At 39.1% G+C, this 26,471-nt stretch overlaps 1 protein-coding gene across 2 annotated transcripts in view; it reads left to right on the top strand.

Annotated features, from left to right (window-relative positions):
• The window catches only part of PTPRK (protein tyrosine phosphatase receptor type K), a gene marked incomplete at both ends in the record, with an annotated part of 412,874 nt that extends 397,856 nt beyond the window's left edge, over positions 1-15,018 (top strand). For both annotated transcript variants that reach the window (XM_084283862.1, XM_084283861.1), the window contains 7 exons: positions 1,495-1,644; positions 2,286-2,459; positions 6,660-6,791; positions 7,022-7,147; positions 10,878-11,041; positions 12,407-12,542; positions 14,965-15,018. In XM_084283862.1, the coding sequence (XP_084139988.1) occupies positions 1,495-1,644; positions 2,286-2,459; positions 6,660-6,791; positions 7,022-7,147; positions 10,878-11,041; positions 12,407-12,542; positions 14,965-15,018 (936 nt within the window). The remainder of the gene's footprint in view (positions 1-1,494; positions 1,645-2,285; positions 2,460-6,659; positions 6,792-7,021; positions 7,148-10,877; positions 11,042-12,406; positions 12,543-14,964) is intronic.
• Positions 15,019-26,471: the final 11,453 nt, after the last annotated feature.

The raw sequence follows: 26,471 nt of genomic DNA, 5'->3' as shown, positions 1-26,471 counted from the left end.
CATCCTCCCTTTTCAACTCGTCTTTTATTTGCTTTGTTAACCCAAGCCTTTTTTTCCTATTCTGCCCCTCTTGTATTCCATTATGCCTTCAGCAGCCCCCCAGAAAAAACATTGCCATTGTCATAGCTCCCATTCTACCACCTGATTATCACTGAGCTGCCACAGAAACTTGGTTTATTGATCTGTATTAAGCCCAGTTTTCTGAACCAGTTCACCATCTCACTGTCCTTCATGCAGACATCTCCCTGAGAAGTTATTTCACCTGTAATGTTGAATGTGACTATGTGCAATTCTCTGCAATTGGCAGCCATGCATATCAGTGTAGTTCACTGCAGTCTTTGTTCTGTGCTGCAAGGCATGGCTGTTATGGAATGAATAAATGTTCCTGATCAACTAATCCTGCTACAGGACCATTAATCTTTGGAAAGTGTGTGGAGTGAACTGTTTCAGTCTGACTACTTCAACCATCCTAGTTTAATCAGCTGTTGAATGTGAATTAACAGCCTTACTACCCTTCCTTACTCTTCCTCTCCCTTTTGCCTTTTACCTCTCATCTTTTCTCTGAGATTCATACTTATTCAGCTAACTGGAGCTGCATAATGGAGTTGCAGCAGGTTCTTGTGATGGTCATCTAGACAATAGTGACAGCAATGCCTCCATAGTGTAATGCATAAGGCAGCACAAGCTGTACAGCAAGAATACAGCTGTGGTCTCTGGATACGTGCTCTTGTTATAGGCACATGTTAAAGTTTGTGCTGGATAGCCTCATTGCTATCCACAGGACCTAGGTAAAGCTGGATCACTTCACACACCTTGCTGTATAGACATGATTTATGTCTATTAGTAACTCTTGAGGTGAATAAATAGTGTAGGTGCTGTGTAAAAATTGATAGAAAGCCTGACTGAAATAGGAATGCAGTTGTCTAGGACTCAGGATTTCTCAAGAAAGACAGAAAAAAAATAATAATGGAAAGAAACACTGTTCCTATTGAGATATGTTTATGACTTGCCTAACTACTAGGCAATGGGTGTACTAGCTTGCATACACACACAAGGAGAATCAGCTTGCTAATCACAGGTAGTTCTTGAAGCAATTTACACTTTCTGCTTGTGTCACAAGACTGAAAGCTTTTTCCAGGAAAAAAAGAAAAATGAAAAAAAAAAAAAGTAAAGCCAGCAAGTCAGTGGCATACATACAGAAACCCACAAGCACCACAAGAAAACTGACACTCTGCTCTCCCCCTCCCCCAGTTGCTATGTCTGTGCGTTTAACTTATACTGATGATAAACTGGTTCTGAAGAAAACATCCTTGTTAAGTGTATCCGAATTATGACAAGCGTGTGTTTGTACTAAAGCAATTTTTAATGTATTGATGGACAGGCACTACCTTGACTGAGTTTTACAGTATGCAGAAGATCCGTTTTTCCTAAAGGAAGGAAAGATTGGTTGCTTTTCAATGACAATAATTTTTGTTTCTTTGCCTAATTTGGTAGGAGCAGTACATCTTTATTCATGATGCCATTCTAGAAGCTTGCCTGTGTGGGGAAACTGCCATTCCTGTCTGCGAATTCAAAGCTGCTTATTTTGATATGATTAGGATAGACTCTCAGACAAACTCTTCACATCTCAAAGATGAGTTTCAGGTATTTGCAGTTCCTACTAACTCTTCATGTGACAATATTTTGTGTGTGTGTGTATGGATATTTATTTTATTTTAATTGAAAGGTGTTTTTTATCACATTTATAGTATTTTGTCCCTCACTGGTATTCCACAAAATAAAAAACACCTTTTTGTGCCTTGTGAAGTTTTAAATATGAAATACCCCTCTTTAAATAAAATTTCAGTAAGTACTTGTCTGGAATAAAGAGCACTGGTTAGGAACCAAAGAGAGCGTTAGCTTGCATTTGCACAGCTAAGGCATAGCTTGTTTGGGCTCCAAAGGATCCTCTTTGTTTTATTCCTTTTGGAGGGGATGGTGTCATGTGGAAGTTGTTCGATGATATGTGAAACACCTGTTACACCTGCAGTTTAATGCCCTCCAAAAGCTCCAACACAAGCATCAAACAAATAGGATCTCTTATTTGCTAATGTAACTTTGCACCCATCATACAAATAGGATTTGTTTATTTATTTGCTAATGTCCAATGTCTGTTTGCTAATGCCTCATGTTTTCCCACATTACAATATTTTAAATTAATAACTTAGAGACTCTTGAGAGTCTGCAGTCTTGAGAGTGAAGTCTGTCAGGTCAACGTGCTAAAGCCAGTGTCCTCTCTCCCTTAGACCCTGAATTCTGTCACCCCTCGCCTGCAAGCCGAGGACTGCAGTATAGCCTGCTTGCCAAGGAACCATGACAAGAACCGCTTCATGGATATGCTGCCACCTGACAGATGTCTGCCTTTCTTAATCACTATTGATGGGGAGAGCAGCAACTATATCAATGCTGCTCTTATGGACGTAAGAGACTATCTCCCTTGTCTGTGTAGTGTGCCATGAAAAGCTTTATAATATGAGAGAAAATGCTGGTTTAAGAAAGGGTAATTTTTTCATACTATAGTGCCCAGTGAAACAGTGCTAACAAAGAAAGGTGGGGGCACGGGTAGGAAACCCCACTAGTTTGTGTTGCTGGTTCAGAAGTTTTGTTATAATTAGTTGTTTGCACCCTTATGAGACCAACTGGAAAGCTCTCCTTTTCAAGAACATTACATAAAGCTCTATTCTCCAGCCCTCCTGATCCCAGCAGCATATAAAATATCTGCTGTTTGTCTGCAAGTAAATATTACCTACCTGAGCACAGAATCATAGAGTCATTCAGGTTGGAAAAGACCTCTAAGGTCTTCTAATCCAACCTTTAACCTAGTACTGACAAGTCCACCACTAAACCATGCTACTAAGTTCTACATCTACATGCTTCTTGAAGACCATATCTACATGATTCTTGAATGCCATATCCCCTTGTCTTATCACTTAGTGATTGGGAGAAGAACCTGATCCCCACCTTGCTACAACCTCCTTTAAGGTAATTGTAAAGTACAATAAGGTCCCCCCGAGCCGCCTTTTCTCCAAAGTGAACAACCCCAGCTCCCTCAGCTATTCCTCATAAGACTTTTCTCTAGACCCTTCAACAGCCTTGTTAACCTTATTTGGAAAAAAAAGCATGGAGTTACTATCACTAGTTTATGAGAAAGGCTGTGTACGTTGGAGCAGGAGAGACAGAGAATCACAGAATTTCTAGGTTGGAAGAGACCTCAAGATCATCGAGTCCAACCTCTGACCTAACACTAACAGTCCCCACTAAACCATATCCCTAAGCTCTACATCTAAACATCTTTTAAAGACTTCCAGGGATGGTGACTCCACCACTTCCCTGGGCAGCCTGTTCCAATGCCTAACAACCCTTTCGATAAAGAAGTTCTTCCTAAGATCCAACCTAAAACTCCCCTGGCTCAACTTTAGCCCATTCCCCCTCATCCTGTCACCAGGCACGTGGGAGAACAGACCATCCCCCACCTCGCTACAGCCTCCTTTAAGGTATCTGTAGAGAGCAATAAGATCGCCCCTGAGCCTCCTTTTCTCCAGGCTGAACAAGCCCAGCTCCCTCAGCCGCTCCTCGTAGGACTTGTTCTCCAGGCCCCTCACCATCTTGGTTGCCCTTCTCTGGACCCGCTCAAGCACCTCCATGTCCTTCTTGTAGCGAGGGGCCCAAAACTGAACACAGTACTCGAGGTGCGGCCTCACCAGAGCCGAGTACAGGGGGACGATCACCTCCCTAGCCCTGCTGGTCACATTGTTTCTTATGCAAAGAGGAAGAAGAACAAAATGTTTCTTTGGCATGTTTGGGGATAGGGTAGGGTTTTGTTGTTTGTATTTGCAGTTGCAGATCTTTAAAAATCTTTGGAGCTTGAACAACAGAAGTACCATTGGGGAAAAGGCTAATTGATGGGATGAATGGAGGTGAAGCTGCTTACAGTGTCTGGTAGATAAAATAGTTCAGCACATGTGCTGTCAGATACCTGCCTGTGTCTGCCATAGCATTTCCAAAGTTAGGGGCCTAAAGACACTTTTACAGTAAATACATAAATAAGTGGCCTGGTTTTCAGAGCATCTCACTTTCTCAAAAATGAATTAGTCAGAAACTGTGGTATGAAGAAAAGATGCTGAAATAAAATGGTAAATACCAACAAAAATTATCAGGACTGAGTGGTATTTGTCCTGGAGCTCTGCCTGAGCTAGTGCAGGAAGCATTTATCTGCTAGCAAGATACAGTTCATAATCTCACAATTAGCTATTGTGCTAGAATAATAGAGGACTAGCATTTGTGAGACCAATCCATTAGAGAGTCATAGGGGCTGAATGGATGAATTTGAGTAGTGAGTAGGATTTTGGTAGTAACCAAAATTGTTTAGAATTGCAGTTAAAATTACATTAAACACCTGGATAAAATTGATGTGATAGGGACCAATGAACACAGCTGTGTGATCTGGGGAGAAAAGAGGACAATGCAGACAGAAAGGCTGTGTGGCAGGAGGAATCTGAGTGTGTACCAGTATATGGCAGGCAGAGATAGAAACCAAGCAATGTAATAATGGATGAGCAATCAGAAGCAAGTTAAGGACAGACAGAAAAGATAGTACTAAAGGGAAAAAAAATGCTGAAAAGCAGCACATTACAATGAAGACATATAACAAGGTTTTGAGAACAGGGTTAAAACTTTGGATAATAGAATTTTTTTCATGCTCTTTTTTCTTCTGACTTTTAATGCTGATTCATTTGGAAAGGGGAACCCCACTGCAGTGGGAAAGGAAAGGAGACTTTCCTAGCAAAACAGAAACAAAAACTTTCCACATTTACTTGTCCCTATGTTCCCACAAAAAGTTGTCTGCTTCCCAGAGTGATAGCAAGTATCCTGCCTGCTCTTTTTAAAAACGTGGTCTTAATCTTAATTTCAGTATGTTCTCTTGTCTCAGGAAAGACCAGAAATGATGGGGAAAAGGGCTAGAAAAACATCCTCTAGTACATGTTTTATTTCTTAAAAATATAAGGGAAGAATTGACAGGTGATGTTCACAATTTGCTTCTTGGGCAAACTGAGGAAGTAGGACACAGGCTGTGTGTCCATTCTGCTCCTTCAATGTGCTTCACACATTAGGAAAAGATAGCAAACAATAGGAAAAAAAATATCACCCTCCTTGTTCTGTTGTCAAATGGGTACTGATGCTAAAAGTTTTATTATCTTCACAATTTACAGTAAGTAGAAGAAAAAAAAAAGTTTTATTTTTCCTTTTGGGCCTCACACTGTGCTCTTTGAGGGCATGTTAATACATTGCATATTACAATCCCTCATGTCAATCTGAAAGCAAGCAAGGTCATATACCAGAAGTGGTTTAGCTACCCTACTAGGTCTCTGTGCTAGACTAACTTAATCTACTTATTTCAGTAAAAAACTGCTCAAGTGCTACTAGCACGGGTGCTAAACACTTAATGTGGGGATCTCTGCATTGCAAACAGCAGTCCCAGTACTTCATCTTCAAATTGGCCACTTAAATTCCCATATGCCTACAAGAGTATTCACCATTTTACTCTGTTTCTCAGATTAACCTGTTGTTGCTTCCTTGCCAGTTCATATCTGTATTCCTTCACTGCAGAGCTCTTCCGTGCGTAGTTGCTTATCATCTGCAAAAAACTTCTATTCTCTCCTTTTGTGTTTGCTGCTAGTAATTCATGTACTGCAGAGGCATAGCCCCTTTGCCTCCACTTGTATCTGAGGCAACCTGTGCAGGGCTGGAAAGCCCTATTTGCACTTGTGTATTATGAAGCATGCAGAAAATGGAATCCTCTGAAAATAGTATTTTGCTGTTTGGCCTCTGCTTTCTGGTGGAAATTAGCCCCAGTAACTCTGAAGGTCGGTACTGAAGTCCCATAAAAGTTGCCACCAGCTTGACATTGAGTCCTAGTACACTGTAAGGCAATGCTCTGCTTCACTCCTCTCTGGCTCTTGTTGCTGGAGTCTTCTTTCAAACTAGCAGTGCTGTCTATGGAAAACAAAATGTGAAGAGTTCTCTTGCAGAGGAATTAAAAGGTTTTAGTTTGCTGCTGCGCTGAGGAGTTCTGTGACAGTTTGCTTGAGATATTCTTGGGGCAAACTCCTTAGTGAACAATAAAGACTCTGAACCATGTAAGAAAAAAATGGGATCTGTGGTTGTGGCACTGAAACAGGACTTGGGGATGAGCTTAGTGTCCAGGTCAGCTTCCAAGCTCACATGTGGCCTGGTGTGAACAGGGTGACTTTCTGAGTCCTCTCTGACCATCTTTGCAAAACAGAGAGCAAGTTTTCTGCTGGGTCTCCATGGCACAGTGCTTGGAGTGGCATGGACCAAGCTTCAGCTCAGCAGAGTCCAGCGGAGCCCCTTCAGTTCCATCTGCACATCTGAACTGCAGGAAGACATGGCCCATAACAGGAGATAGCAAACCTGAGCAGAGCAGCCTTTTTGTTCTTACTAGAGGCAGCAATGTTATTTTTAACATCAGCTTCAGTGAAATCTGTTGTAATTGATGTCACAGCTTTGTTCTATTTATACTTTATTTCTGTTGCAGCGTTTGAGTGGAAGTTATGAAGTACTTCCTCTACCAATGCTAATAAAACCATTTGCCTTTGCAGAGCTACAGGCAACCAGCAGCTTTCATTGTCACGCAACATCCTTTACCAAACACTGTGAAAGATTTCTGGAGATTAGTGTATGACTACGGCTGTACTTCTCTTGTCATGTTAAATGAAGTCGACTTAGCACAGGTTAGTTTGCGGCTTGAGTTTTCCATACACTGTCATGTACTTTAATTGCTCTGAATCCATTACATGATCAAAATGTAGAGCAGTGCAGTTATTTTACAGTTATTCTGTGGCTCTGCTTTACAGCAACTAATTAATACTGGTAAAAAGCTAGATGCAATGTCTGCAGTGGAGCAAGGCAATGCTCATATTGTAACTAAACATTTAACTGTACCCATTTTGCTCTGGCACAGGGCTGCCCGCAATACTGGCCCGAAGAAGGGATTCTGCGGTACGGTCCCATCCAAGTGGAATGCATGTCCTGTTCAATGGACTGTGATGTAATAAACCGAATTTTCAGGATATGCAATCTAACAAGAGTAAGTATTATCATAACAATATGTAACTGTTGTTAACACTCTCTGGACTCTTATGGTTTTTAATTTTGAACAATAGTCAAATATTAATGTTATTAAGACATCACCCAGAAAAGAATGTAGCATCACAATCTAATGCTAGCTTCCAGAACTTTTCTACAGCTGCACATTAAGCAGAGAGAACGGTGAGTGATAGTTGTTCTGTAATGTTCTTCCTGATGCGTATGAGAAGGATTCTGTTTGGTGTGCTGTGAAAGAGGTATCCACATAAGTAATATATGGTGACAGGCATTTAGTTCATACATTTCATATGACCTTTTCTGTCCTGAATCAGAAAATGCAGTACTCAGGGTGGTTATATCACCATCACCTTCTCAGTTTGAGGTACAAGAACCACACACCCTACAAAGTGAAGTGTGAAAACACTATGAAAATTCCTCTAAAGAACTCTGCATCACTGTGCTTTGACCTAAATTTGTCACCTTTTCTTGACTTCAGTACCAATGCCAGTCTTGCTTTCTCGTCAGTTCTTTCATGCATTGCACCATCTTGTCTTTTTGCTGTCCCAAATTGTTTCACACTGTCACAGCATCTTCTCTAGCCCTGTTTGCCAAGGTGTATCCTCCTCTAGCTCACCTCTATAAATTACTTACTAATGTTGCATACAGGTAGAGTTACAGATGCACATGATGCAGTTGTCTATGCAGTTAACCAGCAATGCCTAGTTAACTACTACTTCTTATCATTACTACTTCTTATCTTTCATCTAATACTGAGCAGCTCACCATCTAATATTAGATAGTGACCACCTGTGGTGGTTTTTTACCGTGCTAGGCAGCTGAACTCAATCACAACCGCTCTCTCACTCCCCCTCCTTAGAAGAGGAGGGGAAGAAGTAAAGGAAGGAAAAACTCATGGGTTGAGATAAGGATAATTTAATTAAAATGAAAAAAATATATATTAAGGAAAGATTATTATTAATTCAACAATTTAACTAAAGGGAAAAAAGGGAAAACGGAAAAGGGAGGGGGAAAGGGAAAAAAAAAAAAGGCAAGTAAAAGCTGTGTGGAAGTGCAGAGGAAAGAAATTACTCTCTACTTCCCACAAATGAGCGATGCTTGACCACATCCTTCAAGGACCACGTCCCTTCTCCTCAGGGCTGCTCTCAATCCATCCTCTGCCCAGACTGTATTTGTGCTTGGGATTTCTCCAACCCAGGCGGAAGACCTTGCACTTGGCCTTGTTGAACCTCATGAGGTTCACACAGGCCCACTTCTCAAGCCTGTCCAGGTCCTTCTGGATGGCATCCTGTCCCTGCATTGACTGCACCACACAGCTTGGCTTGGTGTCATTGGCAAAATTGCTGAGGGTGCAAAGGTGCACTCAATTCCATTGTCCACGTCACCAACAAAGATGTTAAACCACATCAGTCCAAATACTGACTTTTGAGGAACACCACTTTTCACTGATCTCCATTTGGACATTGGATCACTGACTGCAACTCTTTGAGTGCAACCATCCAGCAAATTCCTTACCCACCAAGTGGTTCATCCAGCAAATCCATGTCTCTCCAATTTAGAGACAAGGATATTGTGCAAGACACTGTCAAATGCTTTGCTCAAGTCCAGGTAGATGATGTCAATTGCTCTTCCCCTATCCACCAATGCTGTAACCCCATCGTAGAAGGCCACCAGATTTGTCAGGCATGATCTGCCCTTAGTGAAGACATGTTGGCTGTTGAAGAATAGGTGTGGGCAAGGCACAGATTACTGTGTATATAAAGAATTATTTATCTTCATCATTTTGGTCACACTGATTTTTTCCAAATACAGAGATGAGTTTGCATGTGGTTAGTATTTTATCCAAACCCTTTATTTTGCTTATATTCAGAGTTAAGAAAAACATTTTTAGCTCTTCATACACTGTTTGGAAACTACAGGAAGCAGAGGTGTGGAGCACACTGGTAAATATTACACTACATCAATTTTTTGTTGTATGCTGAGATTTCCTTTTTTGGGGAGTAAGAGAGGGGGGAGGGGTTCCTTTCTTATTTTCACTTATTCCATTTCTTTTTTACTGTGGTTTGATTTTCTGCTCCTCTACTTCTCTTTGTTTCCTGTGCATTTTGCCTTTACATCTTATTTCTAAACATCACAGAATCACAGAATGGCCAGGGTTGGAACGGCCCTCTGAAGATCATCTAGTCCAACTCCCTGCTGAGCAGGATCACTTAGAGCACATTGTGCAGGCTGGCATCCAGGCAGGTTTTGAATATCTCCAGAGAAGGAGACTCCACAACCTCTCTGAGCAACCTGTTCCAGTGCTCTGTCACCCTCACAGTAAAGAAGTGCCCTCTCATATTCAGATGGAATTTCCTGTGCTTCAGTTTGTGCCCAATGCCTCTCGTCCACTCGCTGAGCACAACTGAAAAGAGACCAGCTCCATCCTCTCAACACCCTCCCCTCAGATATTTATACACATTTATGAGGTCTCCCCTCAGTCTTCTCTTTTCCAGGCTAAACAGGCCCAGTTCTCTCAGGCTGTCCTCATATGACAGATGCTCCAGTCCTCTGGTCATCCTATTAGCGCTCCTCTGGACTCACTCCAGTAGCTCAATGTCCCTCTTGTACTGGGGAGCCCTGAACTGGACGTAGTACTCCAGGTGTGGCCTCACCAGGGCTGAGCAGAGGGGGAGGATCACCTCCCTTGACCTGCTGGCAACACTCTTCTGAATGCACCCCAGGATACCATTGGCCTTCTTGGATGCAAGGGCACATTGCTGACTCGTGGTCAGCCTTCTGTCCACCAGGACCCCCAGGTCCTTCTCTGTAGAGCTGTGCTCCAGCAGGTCAGCCCCCAGCCTATACTGGTGCTTGGGGTTATTCCTCCCTAGGTGCAGGTCCCTGCACTTGCCGTTGTTGAACTTCATGAGGTACCTCTCAGCCCAACCCTTCAGCTTGTTGGGGTCCCTCTGAACGGCGGCACAGCCTTCTGGGGTGCTCTATTCTTCCTATTCTCTTTGCACTATTCTTCCTTTTCAAAAATCCACATTCCTATTCCTGTTCACCTGCCTTGGCTGCAAGAAACTGAGCAGACTATTTATTTTTCCAATAATCGAGGCCTTTCTTGTTGTCATAATTCTATTCAAAACTCTTCCCATGCAGCATCTAACACATGGAAGGCTCAGAGACTATCAGCAATGATTATAATAGTGTGGCGAAAAGGGAAGACATAATTTAAGGAAAAAGGTCATACTTGTGCACCAATATTACTTGTTTATTTCTAATGGGGTCAGTTCATGCATGGGAAAGTTTAAAACTGAGCCAAAGGTATGCCTCTTCATTTCTGTAGGTCTCAAAATTTAACAAATGTTTTTTTGTTCATTACTGGTGCTAAGAGTGAAACCTCTTGACAGGCAGAACCCTGGACATTTAGTCAGGATAGGTTGCAATACTGACTGATAAACTTTGATGTTATCTTCGATGTAGTTACTTTTTTTTACCTTTTCTCCTTTTTTTTTTTTTTGTTTGTTTGTTTGTTTGTTTGTTTGTTTTTTAAATCTTTGTTGAGCCCAAGGAGTATGAATTAACTACAGACCTATCATGCAATGTATACATGTTGTAATCTGTCCACAATAAAAACACTTAGGTATCATATTACTTTTATATTTTGGTTTTCTAAACCAAAATGTAAGGGTGCCTTATTGACCTAAACCTCTTTGATTTCCCCTCAGCCACAAGAGGGCTATCTGATGGTGCAACAGTTCCAGTATTTGGGATGGGCTTCTCACAGAGATGTACCAGCTTCCAAGAGATCCTTCTTAAAGTTAATCCTCCAGGTTGAAAAATGGCAAGAGGAATGTGAAGAAGGGGAAGGCCGGACCATCATTCATTGTCTGTGAGTAGTTTTGAGAAAGTCAGTTGCTACTCTTCAGATAAATGTGTTTAAATTGGTTCATATTTTAAATTCAACCAATATTTTAAAGACAGTATTATTGTGTGCTTATTTTTGTGTCCTTGTTGCTTAAAAATAAAAGAAAAACAAAATATATCACTGGTACTGTAGGCCAACCTTTGGTCAACTTTCAGGTTTGTATCAGGTCAAAGTACCATGGCTATGAGTATTTTAGATATGATACTACAGTGATATTGTGCATTGTCTCCCCTGTACATAATAGCAAGTTTTTTCAAGTGGAAATTATTTACAGATGATTTTCTTCTGTACAGTTTGAATTTTTGTGGTAAGAGGAAGTATTTTATGCTGAATAAATTTGGCCAAATGCCAAATTATTTTTTGTGTACCTCTTGCATATCTTGTATTGCTTTTTTTTTTTTTTTATTAAAACCTATTATTTAGGTTTTTAGACTGAAAGATACAGATATAAGAAATGTAACAAAAGTTCTGTAATGTGATCCTAAAAGTACTGTTGATAAATGACCACTGACTACTTATCTGAGTAGTCTAATATTCTAAAAAGAGTGCTCAGTTCATTAAATGTATTACCAGTAAAATTTTATGTAAAAAAAAGAAACAGTTTGGGGGTTTCAAAAAGGCACTGTCTTTGTCTACTTCAGCAGAGGATGATCAATCTCTTTCCTTTATATTTATATTTGTACTTATATTTGTATCCATATTTATATTTCCTCTAGATTTAAATATAGAGTTAAAATCTTAGAAATTAAATTACACATTTCTCCTTTTTTAAAAAACGGCTTCTGTGTATATGTTTGGAATTACCTTGTAGGCCCTTTCTGCCTGCCCCTTCTCAGTATACCTGGAACTTTGTGGCTAATTTAAACTTAACAAGAAAAAACAAGTACCTGAATTTCTTTGAAGTGAAGACTAAAATAATTCAGAAGTGCCCCCAGAGGTCAACAAGATACCAAATCAATGATGCTTTGGCATTACTCTGGCTAGATAAACCTCATATTCTAACACAATTTAAATGAGTCTTCTTCCAGAAGTAAATGGAAAACATTGTACTTGTCATTGAGCTTGGTTTTTAATTTCTAATACCTATTTTAACTGGGCTATAGCATAATTGGATGGCATGGTGGGCTGCAAGGGCAGAATTCAAGTTACTGAGAACACGGTCGGAAACACCAAGTGTCTCAGACCAAATGCACTGGAACTGCAAGGTGATTGCTAAAACCCAGTCTCTTTGTGGGAGTTGCTTGTGCTTACCAAGCGAAAGAACAGAAGTATGTATTGGATGCTCTATTACGCCCTAGTGACATTTAATCATCTCTTCTTTGCATACAGAAATGGTGGTGGCCGGAGTGGGATGTTCTGTGCCATCGGAATTGTTGTTGAGATGGTAAAAAGGCAGAATGTGGTCGATGTCTTCCATGCTGTGAAGACTTTGAGGAACAGTAAACCCAACATGGTAGAAACTCCGGTAAGCACAAGTCCATCAGGGTTACTTCAAATGGCCGGGGAGCTGGAGGCTGACTTATTGTGTGAGCTGTGTTCTCAGTCCTGTGTCCATAAAACAGAGCAACCTTTGTGGAACTTCAGCTAAAAGAAGAAAAGGACCTGGATTTTGGCCTCCCATTGTAGTATATATGGAGTGGAGGCTGGTCTGATTCTTAGAGTAAGCATAAGGTTGGGAAATGTTACATTTTGTGTTGGAAATTTGTTATGTACACACTAGTCAGCACCATGAGAGGCCAGGCTAAGCATTTATGCTACTCATCTTTTAGTGGTACTGTTATTTTCACAGAAAACATTCTTATTTAACAGTGTGAACTTTAATCTCTCAAAATAACCTGGTCTACTTGACGAGAAGTTGTGGCATGTTGTGCTCACACAAACATCCTGAAATTTCACAAAGCAAAGTATTTCTTCTTGGTAGGAATTAGCTGTAATGGAGACTGTCATGTTTTACTACTTAATAACAACTGCTGTTTTGGAAACTATACTGAATAATGGTAATGTTTGTTACTCAGATTTATAGTAGTCAAAATGATACCTCAACTTTAAAATCAAAGACTATTGGATCTTGTGTTTGGAAATTAATAACCAATAGAAGCCTAAATTAGCAAAACCACAAGACAAAACACAATATTTCTATGTACATTGCCAGAACTCAAAACGAACTTCACTTTTCTGAATGTGTGTGCATACAGCATGTCTGTCCATGTCATCACTTGAGTCACCAAAACTGAACATCATGGAAAGGGCTTAAAAAATGTCTTCATCCCCCAAGTAGATTTTTTTTCTCCCTTGTAGTTGAATGTGAAAGCAGGTTAGACAGTGTTTTGGTGCTTCTGCCATTTGACTCTCACACTGCCAGCAGCCAGTGTCACTTTTCAGCCAGATGGCTGCCTACAGCATGAAATTCAGGGATGCCAATTGAAATTAAAAATGTTTTGCAGTTTATGCATCCTGAAAATTGCTTCTGACCTTGTGAACTTACATATTGAGCAAAATGGCTGTAGCTGTGTTTTCCCACACTGCCCTTTTTCCAGGTGTCAGTGTTTGTTTAGTATCAAGTAGCTTCCATGGCACAATTTGCTTAATTATTGTGTATCACTTCCATCCATTGCTACTGCATAAATTAAAAAATGGTTAACATATTAACAGCTAGAACATATTGCAGCAGCAATAGCATTGGTCTAGGTATTGCTGGTTTAGCTGCAAATACTTTACAATCTGCCGTGCTATAGACTTCTCAGACACAACACATTGAATTGCTGCCTGGATTTCAGTTCACTGCTGTGAGGAAAACAGGTTTGATCACATGGAAAATTACTTGTGTCACTGTAAAGAGAGGCCAAGGTAGATTGTGTATGTTTCTGATAAATGATCTGAAAACTTATAGTTTTAAAATAGTCCTGAATTCCATTGTAGCTTTCATCTGCAGGTACTGAATTTCCGTAGTTACATGTTTCTGTGCTGTGTGGGTTTTTATTCAGAACTCTTGAACAGCAGCAGCTGTTGAGTCGTTAGTTAGAAAACAAACCAGGAAAACCAATATACAACATTGTCATGTGCCCTACATTCAGCAGCATGATCAGATAACAAAAAAGAGCAGCACAATAAAACCTTTAAGATATCCCCACCACTTCCTGCTAATGGATCACACTGGCTTACTTTGCAAACAAAAATAAATCACAAAAGCAGGTTTGTTTTGTTGTGAGGACAATAGGGATTGAATTTATTTCCTTGGTTTTTCTTCTTGCTGCCTTCTCCTCCCTCCTTCACCCTCCCTCTTCACAAGTACTGGCTCTGAACAGAGGGATTATTAAGGGGAAACAATAAGCATGATGAACTTTTGAGCTTTAACTTCTCTTTTAAATGTGCATTCTCATCTCCTGTACCTTACATCATTACTACTGAAAAAGTGGGCTGAGCAAGTGCCCAGGGGAGCTTAATGTCATAGTTCAATATTCCCCAGCCATCCAAGCAGCAGGCACTAGTTACCTGCTAAATATTAGCTAACTTAAATATAAATGGTGTATCAGAGTTGAGCTGCTTCACTGCAAGAATGCTCTGGCTGATATGAGAACTTTTCATGTCCGATAACCAGTTCAGAAGCTGAAAAAATCAGAGAAGCAAATCATTGCATTTCATGGTCAGGGTTTTTTTCCACTTCGCTGGTTAGGGTTAGTTTTTAAATCAGAGCTGGTAATATGCTTGTGTAATAGAGCGGGGAAAAAAAACAACAACAACAACAACAACAACAAAAGTCAAGCTTGAAGTTAAAGTTTCATAGTAGTTGGCAAAATGTATTCTTGTTTGTAGATACTGTTGCTGTTTAAGGCTTTAGAATCTTGATTTTAACTTTTTCTCTGGTATTTTTTCTCTCCCCTTTAAAGGAGCAATATCGCTTCTGCTACGACATTGCACTGGAGTACCTGGAAACCTCTTAGTTGGAATGGATGTGACAAAGTTCACCAAATATATGAATCTCAATAAGCTGTTTTGACAACAGTTCTTGATCCTGTGAAGAAAGATTTTAGGGGAAGGGGGAGGGGGGGTTAAATTTTAAATGCAAAGTATTTTTCTTATGAAGTTGTGTATCTTAATAAAAGATCTCAATCTGTTTCTATGCTTGTATACAGTATCAACATTTAGTGCCACATAAATACTATTTAATGAAAACCAGAGTCAGAAGAGATTTGCGCAAATTAGGACTTTGTATATGCAAAGTGTTTGTATATGCAGCCGTCTCTCAATTACAGTAGAGCGACCACCTGTTGCATGTATCGATATTTCCTATATGGTATTAATTTTCCTTTTTTTTTCTTTTGATACATTGTTAAAGTACAATAACAGTGCAGATTGATAGTAAGATCCATTCTTTATACGTTTCAAGTGTTGCATATATATATTATATATAGTTTAAAAAAAAATGGCTTATTTTGTTTTAATGTGCAATGATGGCTGGATCACATAAAGATCTTTATAAGGAAACTTAAACATAAGCCAAAGACTCAAGTGTAAATATGTCTATATGGAGAAAGCACATGTATTTATTGTTTACTCGCATTCCTTTTTTGATGGCCGAAAAAAGAAGAATCATTTTTCTTGAAGAAAGTTCGTTGTTTTTTTTTGCCGAAATCAAGTGTAAACAATTTTTGTAGTTTATTTTTTTGTATGTTTTAGTGTAAGTAGAAGACATACTTTTTATGCATAGACCAAGAAACATTGGTATAGTGGTTTTGTTGTGTACATGCTTGTGATTCAAATCCATGTAAACAGTTACAGAAGGTCTTTTACTGGAGGACCAAAATCAGAACATTTTGCTGAAAATGTATAGTTTTTCACATTTGCATTAGTTAAATACTGATCAAAAACAATATAAGGAAGGGTACAAATCAAAATGGCCTTGCCTATGACTTGCACAGCATTGGAAGAAATTTTTAAGCACCATTAGAATTTTAAGGGATTTGATTGTTTGAAAAATATTGAAGCACAGATCAACAGGAGAACTGCCAGGCAAATAGATGGCTCTACGCTTGCCCTTTGGGGTGAAAAGTATCTGTTTAGCAAATTGTAAAATTAAGCAATGTTTATTTTGATGTTTACGAACATGTAAGCTTTGCTTCCAAGAAAGCAAAATTTGAATAAACCAATGCCAGATTCTGATTATACTTGTGGTGTACAAAATATTACTGTGCTTTTGCTTAGCTTGTATCCATTTGGTTGCAAGGTTTCCTATATTTTGCCAACTAAAATCATTCCAGTCTCTTTTTGGTCTTTTTTTAGAACTGACAGTAAAATGATAAGGTGCTTATAAATATTCTGTAAAGTAAGAGTGAATTAAACTTTTATTTAAAGATTATTTTATATTATTTCCTATTTTGACAACCTCTCACTGTCCTTGTTAAGGAGTAATTTTTGCCAGTAGACGGATACATTCGGATAAGGAAGATCTTAAAAGAAAATTGTATTATTTTTCACTTCAGAATTCCAGGGAATATTTAAAAGACTCCATATCACATGTATGAAAACAAGTACATTAAACTTCTTTCTTTGGGCACATGGAATTAGCCTTCTGAGTGGTGGAGAAATGTTTATAGAAATTCTACTTCTCACTTTTTTTTTTTTTTTTCAGTATCCCCATCTGTATTGCTTACAGAACCACCTCTTCCAGATCTTAGAAGAATACATTTTCTTTTCTTGCACAATGGCCTGGAGGTGTTCAAGGCCAGGCTGGATGGGGCTTTGGGAAACCTGGTCTTGAAGTGGTAGGTGTCCCTGCCCGTGGCAGGGGGTTGGAACTGGATGGTCTTTAAGGTCCCTTCCAACCCAAGACATTCATTCCATGATTTTATAAAAGCCACCAGCAGTAGTATGACCATGTGTCAGCAGCTCTGGCCATGGAACAACCCACAGGTTTCAAGACTGATCAAAATCCTGCTGTTGGCTCCACTCTTGACGAAGTATTAGCACAGATATGGCCAAGTGGCTACATCCTGTGAGGCACATAGGCTCTGCTTTCCTCAGCTGCATGAAATGAAGACAAGATTAACATAAGCAGTAAACAGTGAGCAAATGGGCATCAAGTCAGAGTAGAAAGAGGTACAAAAGATTTCATCTGTGGAGGAATGAGAGGTGATTCAAGTTTCAAATAAGGTTAAATGAGTACAAGTTGCCAAAAACATGATTGTTCTGTGCAAGCAGGTATTCTTTGCTGTAAAACTGAGAAATAATGACTTCAGTGTCCTAGTCTCCATAGTTGCTAGTGGAAGTGCTGATTGACACTTCTATGGCTTTGGTTCATTTACTTTAGAACAGTAACCAAAGACATAACTTAGGGATGTGTTCAAATTATTTGGGTTTTCCCTAAATAAGCAGATTGTAGCATCCAACACTGAAGGAGCATATCAGGCTTCAAGCACCTTAAATACATAGATGAGTCTAAAACAATGATATTTCTGTCATGGAGACTGAAGTAGCTAAAACAAAAGCTACTGAAAATAAGCGTGAGAGAGATTTTTTTTACTTTTTTTGCCTTCTGAATCTGTCTTTCCTGTTCGTAGTGACCCACCTCCAGCAGAAGCAGTTGTGAAGGGACCCAGTTGCTGAGCGTTTATCAAGGTACTGAAAGATCAGTCTCCAGCTGGTTGATGAGATCCTAGCATTTATATTTCCTACTTTCTGGGTAAATGCTGTCAACAAGAAACTACAGTATTTAACGAGAATGTGCCTTCCTGGATAACTGTCACAGGCATAAATAAGTTTGAAGCTAGAATGCCCAGTGTATGCAAGCAGTTACTGCAATTTCTTTTATTCAAGAGGTTACTCAGGTAATAGAATTGTATTGTTTATGGCAAGTCTTTTCCTTGCCCAGGATATTACATTAAAAACACAATATTCTTTGGAAAAATAAGAAAGTAAAAACTATTGCAGGAGTCTGCTATTTCAAATGGGTTAACAATTTCCAAAATCTAAGGTCTAATAAAGCCAACGAAGAAAGCAATGGAAAGCAATGGTAGGCAAGTGCTATGTCATTGAGCCTCCAAAGTGAATTGAAACGTTAAAGGACAAGAAAGGGGAAGCCTGAGAAAAAATGTTGCAGACTCATTGCATGGCCAGGCCACCTGGACTGACAAATGACTGTATAAAAGGCCTTTTTAAAGCTTCATTCTGCTGCTGTGTCAGAAGAAACCCTGAGATCTTGAAATAAATGTAAAAGCTGCTTTTATAGTGCCCTGCTCTGTACTGAAAAGAAAAGTAACTCATTTTCTGCTGTACTTTCCTGTGTCACATAGAGGTCTGAATTGAGTTAAGTGATCCTAATCTCACAAAGGAGCTTTTGTGGTGGTTTATTGCTGGTGCTCTTCCTTTGTTAAACAGACAAAGGTCTTGTAGCCTCTGCAGAGCCAGGATAGTCAAGGATATCTTTGAATATTCACTTCTGTTTTTACCTTTTGGACTTGAATAATTGTTTGCGTCAGCTTCTATATACTAAGGGTGACTTTCAGAATATGCAGAGGTTTAGCCCTGTAAGTTTCCCTCAGCTAAATGCACCAAAACCTTTTCTTTATTACTATTATTATTTAACTAAAAGCTCAATTCGAACAAAATTTGAGGTGCAATATAGGAGTGTTTCTGAATTATTTTAAGCTTGATGATGTTTTTTCTTCAAACTTGAGTAAAAGAATAATGTGAGAGAATGGTGATGGTTGACAGGCATATGCATTAGTTTGCCTAACTTTCCTCAGAAATTAGTTATTTCCCTACTCTGGGGTTTAAGTTCCTAATTTATGCAGAGATTGACATGTATGATGACAGGCGCAAAAGGATGCTTACCTGGTAATAATGGTTATTAACTGTGGCTTGGCCAGCAAAAAACAGGTGGTTTTGTGCCTTGTTGAGATGCAAAAGCTTGATTTCAACAGACCTTTGTAACTCTTCCTAGTTTCCATCTGGATCAGAAAATAGTTCTGACTTCATGAATTATATCAAGATAAATTTGAAAACCCCATATGTTCAGAGATTCACAAATCCACTAAGTAAGCAGAAAAAAAAAAATACATTAAAGGAACAGCAATGAAATACCTCTTCTGAACCTGGAACCAAACTTTTTTTTTTTTTTTCCAAGCTTTAGAGTATTCTGGAGCTTTTTTGGTAATCAGCACAAAATGTCATCTGGCAAAACACAGGACCTCCAGATTGTGATAAGATGTGCATATTTTTCTGCCAGGTGCAAAGCAATGTGAGCTCTTTCCGTTTCATGGTGGAAAACTTTGGTCTTTCTTATCTGTATCTGATTGCTTGTCGAACAGTAACTGAAATGACACAGTATTCTGCCGAGTCCCATTTTGAGGAAAGTTATTGTCTTTTTGCACTCCAATAGCAAACGTGAAACTGGAGATTATAGTATTTTTAGAGTTTATCTCCCGAGATAACCAGATTGAGTTGTTTTCTGTAGCAGACATAAAGACAAACTATGAGAAGTTTCAGAAAAGTTTTAAAAGTTGTTTGTTGTTGTGCTAGAAATTGTGCTTGTGGACTTCAGTCCCAACAGGTGAAATCCCAGTTCATTTACAGTCAAGGATGTAAGTCTTACTAGTCATGTTTCATTAGCATTTCTGATCCGTTGGCTGTACCCATGAGCAGGCACAATAAATAGATAGCCCATCCAGACCAACACTCTGAGCTATCTGTAGGACAGAATCAGGTGCTTTAGCCTTTTTCCCCAGTTTCAGGATGAAGTTGTTATGAAACTTGCTGATGATACAGAATAGAAACACAAAATTGCCTCTATTTACTGAAAACGCTTGAAACCACCTGCTGAAGGGGTGTATGCATTCATTTTGAGTTAGGTAGAAATCATAGACTTAGGAGGCTGTGGCAGTGCTGCAATCTTTTCTGTTGCACAAAATTGTATCATTGAAGCTTCACTTGATGCAGTTTAAACTGTTAAATAGGTTGCTGCTTAGTTTCATCTTCGGAAATGATCAAGGTTTCCAGCTTACCTTGCATTAAGAAATACAGCAGTGTTCGAGCAGTACTTCCCACAGGTCAGACAACTTCAGGGATAAGGATAAAAATGGAACATAAAAGCACCAGGGATAGTATAGGTTCATCTAATATTTCTCCTCCAGCAAGATGAGCTGGTTCAGCTAGTGTGACAGTGAGCTGTAATTACAGCTGTGAGAAAATAGCTGTGTGGTTTTGTCTGTGGCAAAGGCTTTTAAAATTTTCTTAAAAAAAAAAAAATGAAAAGAGGGAAGAAGTGCAGTCTTTGTTTCTATTTCAGCATGCCTTCCTTTCAGGTTCTTGTTTACTTCAAATAATAACCTTGCTTAAAGTAGACCCTTTGTAGGATGTTATTCCTTTAAGTAGTCAGAGTCACAGGCTATAGCAGTCTCTGTCCTTGAATACAAGTAAGCTGTTAGTATATGGAATAAAGGGAGCATGTACAGATATGATAGATTCCTTAGTGCATTCATTAGAACAAATGGGGGCTTCCCTAGAAGACTACTTATGAAATAGATGGAAGGAAAAAAAAAAAAAAAAAGAAAAAAAAAAGAACCCCCCAGCTCCCCAGTCAGTGAAAAAGTTTCAAATGTTGAGTGTATGGTATGCCTATAATCAAGTAAGGTTGAACAAATGGCTCAGGACACTGAGGATGAAAGATGTTGAGTAAGGGACAATAGCAAGAAAAGAAATGGGCAGTTTATGTGAGCATCTCCTTCAAGAAAGGAAAGATAGGAAGGAGTACGTGTCATTAAAGAAAAACTTCCCCTACAAAACAGGCTTAGTAGAGACAAAAGGCTTGGAGATTATTTTGCACAACTCATTTTATTACCAACAACCTCTGTTTGGTGTCTGAACTCAGTTGAGTGCCTTGAAGCCCACAAGGTGCAATTTTTGTGATACCATTGTTGTCATAGTAGATCAAGAAAAAGAAGAGAACATTTTTGTGAAGCTGGGCATTATTATTCAGATATTTCTTATCTTAGCTTTGAGGGCAAGCAACAGATGAGAAGTAAAGTAAATTTGACAGTAAGTTATAGCTCAAGCACGTGATTTCTCATCCCTTTCTTCCCTCTTAATCAAGACCCAAATGTGACGTCTCAGGGTTGTTTCCGATTCTCATTTCTTAATGTAATTATAGCTTGGTTTTGTTTTTCCTTTCTTTGAAAAAGAAAATTTATACTGAGAAAAACAGAATTAGAAACTGTGGGTGAGGGGGAAGCATTTGGGGAGAGCTTGCTGAGAGACAGCTGCTTGACTATGGCCTCAGGGGAGCCACTCACTGTAAAGGAAGGTTTCAAAGATGAGAGAAATTCTGAGTGTCTTGGAAACAGAAGCAAGTTTCATAAATGAAATAGCTTCAGAGTCCTACACCACTTAGTGTCTGGGGAAAATAGCAAAAATTGAGTGCGGGAGGGCCACATGCCCCTGCAAGTTGTTTATCTGTGTTTACAGTCCAGCACACCAAAGTAAAAACTGAAGAAGCAGATGGCCCTGCGAAGAGAATAAAACCTGACAATTACTTGATAATATAAACTGTGTTTTCTGTATCTCCACTATTAGGTCTTTATGTAACACCTACTTGGTCATGCAAAGACTCATCTCAGTATCATGATGTGCCGCGCTTGCTCTTCCCTGTGAGTTTTCCGAGGAGGTGTCTATTTTGTAATTGTCAAAAGCCACACAAACATTTAAGGAGGAGGACTTTTAATTTTAATCATTTCTTTTCAAGACTTTGTGTTGTTCAAACTAGACCCTACATATAACTTCTCATACCTAGTTGGTTTTGCTCTCCCTTCAGTGGTTTTAGTATATGACTAGGATCCAGTAACTGGATACTGCCTATTTGAAAATATAATTTGCTTAATTTTGTTTCTCCAATTTTTGTTTTCTCTGATGTTTTTTCCTCTTCTGCTCATTCTTTGTATCTTTGGCTCTTAACACAAGCCAAAGGTAAGCAGGCAGGGATGGGACATAGCATTCCCTCCACAATGCATTTCAATTTTTCAGCAGAAAAGATTTCAAGTAGTTTCGAATTAACAGTAAATAGCTAGACACAAAACACCCCCATGCTCTTATATTAGGCAAGATCATTTGGCACCTCTGAAAGCAAGCTTCTTGCTGTTTGTCATTTAGAGTCTGGTGAGTGTGTTAAGCATGATAACAAGAACTTAATTACAAAGTGGGACAACTGCAACTGCTCTTTTGTTCCTTTGAGTGCTGTTTGAGTGGAGAGGCAGTGGAAAAGCCTGCTCTTTTCCAATTTTTTAATGGTCTGTGGGCCTTAAAAGCAATGTGAACCTGCACAGGAAAAGGTTTGGTTAGCGATGTGCCTAGATGTGTTTGACTTAAAGAAAAAAATTAACCCAGAAATTTACGGGAAGGATTGGTTAAAACGATTAAAGATCCTAGGTTAAGGGACAGGAAATATGAATATCTGGCCACATGCACTCTGGTCTGCACTGTATAGTCAACTTTTCTCTCGTGACAGTAGCTGAAGTGTGCTGAAGTTAGGTGAATTTAAAATAAACATTAACCAGTGAAGGGATTGTGGTAAAAGTCAATTTCCACACACTCGCTTCCAGTAATGTTACTTTAGCTGGTGTTCACAGGGGAGAGGAGAGGTGTGCTCTCATCTCTTTGCCATAGCGCTGAGTTAAAACACAGGGTCCTTGGACAGAATTCAGAAATGCAGTGGTCTGGGAAGACCACAACTGTCCAAAATGAGGTGAGGCACCCTCTCTTGCAAGTGTCTCTTAAGTTGATTGCTCTTTTCACTACTGTCCGAGCAAGGAGAGAGGATGACTCCAGGGTGTGCCATACTGATGAGTGCCCATGGTAGGGCAGGCTTGGATGAACACGGGGATCTGATTACCTGCTAGTTTCAGGAAGCTGTACAGAATCCTCAACTCTGTGTTTAAAAAATAAATAAATAAAAATAAAAATAGGAATCAGCAATTTTTCTCAGCTGTATTTGTTCAACCTTTGGCCTGTTTTTTGCTGTAACTCTGCTTGCTTTGATTTTATTTTATTCTCTCTTCCACAGAGTTTGAGTGTTTGTATTGGATGCTTTTTTCCCTCTTTTTAAGTACTTTCTCTTATATTATATATCAGATCTTCCTTGACAAGCTTGTCTATGGCCGTACTGCGTTGGTAGATTTTGTAGGTGAGCAGAGAACAGAATGCAGAAAAAGAAACGAGCAAAATATGTTGTTCATAAAATGGACTTTGGTGTAGATGATAGCTTTCCAGATTTCAGATTTCATCCTCTAGCCACGGGAAGTCTGTTTGAATTGCTTTGTTGACATAATGCTATAAGAACATTTATAAATATATTCCTCAGAGAATTGTGAAGGGAGCTGTAGTCTTTCATTTTTCAAAATGAATCTATCTATTCATGCCGGCTGTTTGTTAGAGCTCGCAATGTGGTCAGCACCAGAAGGTCCAGGATGCTGTAGTGCCCTACAGGCTCTCAGCACCCCCTGGCTTGGCAGCTCTAGCATTATGGTGCGGAGAAGTAAGGCGATGGGTCCAACTGCTGTGCTGTATGTTTCACCCAGGAGAACATGTGCTCGGAACACATTGAAGGAGATGCCCAAGGGTCACAAATGCTCTTGGATGTCAAAGAAATGTATATGCAACAAACTGAAAACAAGATGAAAGGCTGGCAGAAAGACTTAAAGTCCAAAGTGAGAGCCCCAGGACATTTCCTTACAGACTGTTTGAAATCTTAGATAATTTAAGTGAAATTTGTGGAGAAGTATAAGGTAAAAGGGCTTTGGCTGGATTGTAGCATATGTTCCATATTGCAAGGCTGTCTGGAAATGGATGCAGTGTATGCTACCCAGTAAGCTACCACTCTAGATGAGAAGTAATGAGATTTGTTTAGTGTTGGAAAGGCAGACAAGACAGGTAAGAAAATACATGGTGAAGCTTCTGGACTGAGTATCTCAATAGGAAAGTGCTAAAACATGAGAGAAGTTGGAGAAGTTCTTCTAGAAAAGTTAGAATAAATACTATCTATGCATTCTTGAAGAGAAAAAAAAAAAAAAAAAAAAAAAAAAAGGCAGTCTTTTTACGGGTTAATTTGGAGAAGAATCCCTGTACTCTTTCCTACTCCACGACTAGAAAGACAGGCTCAGTGACCAATTCAAAAAGGAAATACATTTGTTTTCCAGCTCTAAAGGCTTAACTTTTCAGAGTGGAAAAGTGTTCTGTGTGCTGTTTGTGATCTCCCTGTTTATTGTAGCGTGCGACACAAAGATGGTGAAAGATTAGGCAGTACTGGAAAAACTGGCCAGCAGCCATTAAAAGTACTGTGCTCCCCTCTTGTGTGAAGTAGAGGATGGTGTGTATGCCATCCCTGAGGACATTAAGGTGCTTTTGGTGATGGCTCTATTTATGTTAATGGTACCAGGCACAGTGGAGAAGACAACACTGCTCTAGGGATGAGAAAAATAGAGGAAATTTTCCTCTGTAAGAGGAAAAGAGGGGCGTGCTCTGCCAAATGTGAAGCAAATAAACAAATGTAGCTTATGTTGGACCCATTTTTTAATTATTATTTATTATTTTAATGTCCAGATGGTGTACCTTATTCTCTATTCTTTAAAAAACATTATCTATTTAATTGCACTATAACCCATACCTGAAACCAGAATTCTTTGTAATTGTTAAGTAAAAAACAAAACAACAACAACAACAAAAGACACAAACTACACAACAGGGCACTAGTTATGTCTTTGTCTTTAAGAAAATAAGAGCATGTCCTGGTCTCCAACCCTGCTGTCCCCAAGGTTGAGGAGCACTGAGGGCAGATGGAAAATGCCCTGGGTCCTCTCTTCTATGGGCTGAAACTCTGGCAGGTGCCAGCCTGGGAGTCTGGCTGCCTCTTCCAATAAAATCACCCTTTAGACTTTCTTTATTACAGATCTTAGTTCATGCACAGCTTTCTTGGACTTTTTCAAATGCCCTCGTCTATGTTCCATTCTCCTATATATTTCAAAAGACAAACAGCAATAGCAACAACAAAAACACAACACAACAAAATGAAATAGGTCCACCAATTAATGAAACCTTTGGACAGCTTCTTAAGAAAGAGTGAGGAACACCTGGAACAAGGCCATTGTTGCAGACTAGTTAAGCAGCAAATGCAGCTGAGCTTTCATATTGTAAAATACTGATAGCCAAAATGCCTTGCAGCAGGGTAATATCAATGCCTTGAAAATGGTAGAAAATCAGAATCAATTTAACTGATACATTGGCAAGTGTTAACTGCATTTTATATGCAGCCTTGATTCTTTGATGAACACCCAATTTTGCTGCAGAAACAATTTGTTTTTAGACTCAACATCATAAACAGAGCGGAAGTAATTGCAGTTAAGATTGTACTCCAACTTTCCAAAGCTGTTTCCAAAATCAGGCCAATAGCATTGTGTGCTTGACAGACTGTGTCTTTCTGTGTACCTTCTTTAAGAAGGTTCCTACCAATGGTAAAGAGAAAAAAAAAAAAAAAAAGTAGGGGGGGAGAGAAGAGAGAGAGAAATGTTTGATTTTATAGCATTTTAGAATGGCAGCTGATATTTCAGTTCCAATACAAACAGGTAAACGTATTCAGTGCCACCACTTTATCATTAATTTGAAAGTCAGACAAAAAGAATGTCATTTAAGATAAATATTAAGGATGACAAAAAAATTCTAACCATTATTAAAATACATGTTTTTCTGCTTTCTTTTCCTGTATGTGTAGACTAAACTGTGGGTTCCAATGCTCACATAAAAAGGGGTTGTTAGTGCTCTTTCTTCCTGTAATGTAGACATTTGAGAGGTAAGAAGTGTGAGATGCCAGTTTTCATTCTGCTTCTGCTAAGCTCTTTGCTGTCAGGAAGAGTCAAACTGTTTTGCTTCCTGTCTGTAGAAAATTGTCAGTTGATAGGTGAAACTTCAGGAATAATTAGTGAAAGTAAATGTGTAAATTCCACTGGGGGACTCAATCTTTCACAAATATATTTAAATGAATGCAGTGTCCTTTTCTTTGAACAGTGGCAGGGTGCAAAAAATTATTTTGGATTCCTTTAATGGCATCTAGAAACCTATGTTGCCTCTTTAAAAATAAATTACAGCATACCCCACTGAAGGAATCACAAAGGGAGAGAGTGATATTTAAAATTAATGCAAAAAATTTCTCCAACATGTCTCCAGCTGTCAAAAAATACATTGAAGATAAGCCAAACATATTTCAAAACACTTTTTGTAATTTGAAGATATTTCAAGTATTTTTTCCTCTCAAAGTAAATCTTTAATGGACCTGTACTTTTCCCTAAAAATATTGTCGTTCTTTTTTAGATCTCTCCCTTCCTTTTTGTTCTGCTCTCCCCCTCCCTGAACCAGCATT

Source organism: Netta rufina, assembly GCF_964035555.1.
Source record: "Netta rufina genome assembly, chromosome: 3".
Classification (NCBI taxonomy): domain Eukaryota; kingdom Metazoa; phylum Chordata; class Aves; order Anseriformes; family Anatidae; genus Netta; species Netta rufina.
The sequence above is the reverse complement of the archived record's forward strand: the minus strand, read 5'-3'. Positions and strand labels throughout refer to the sequence as shown.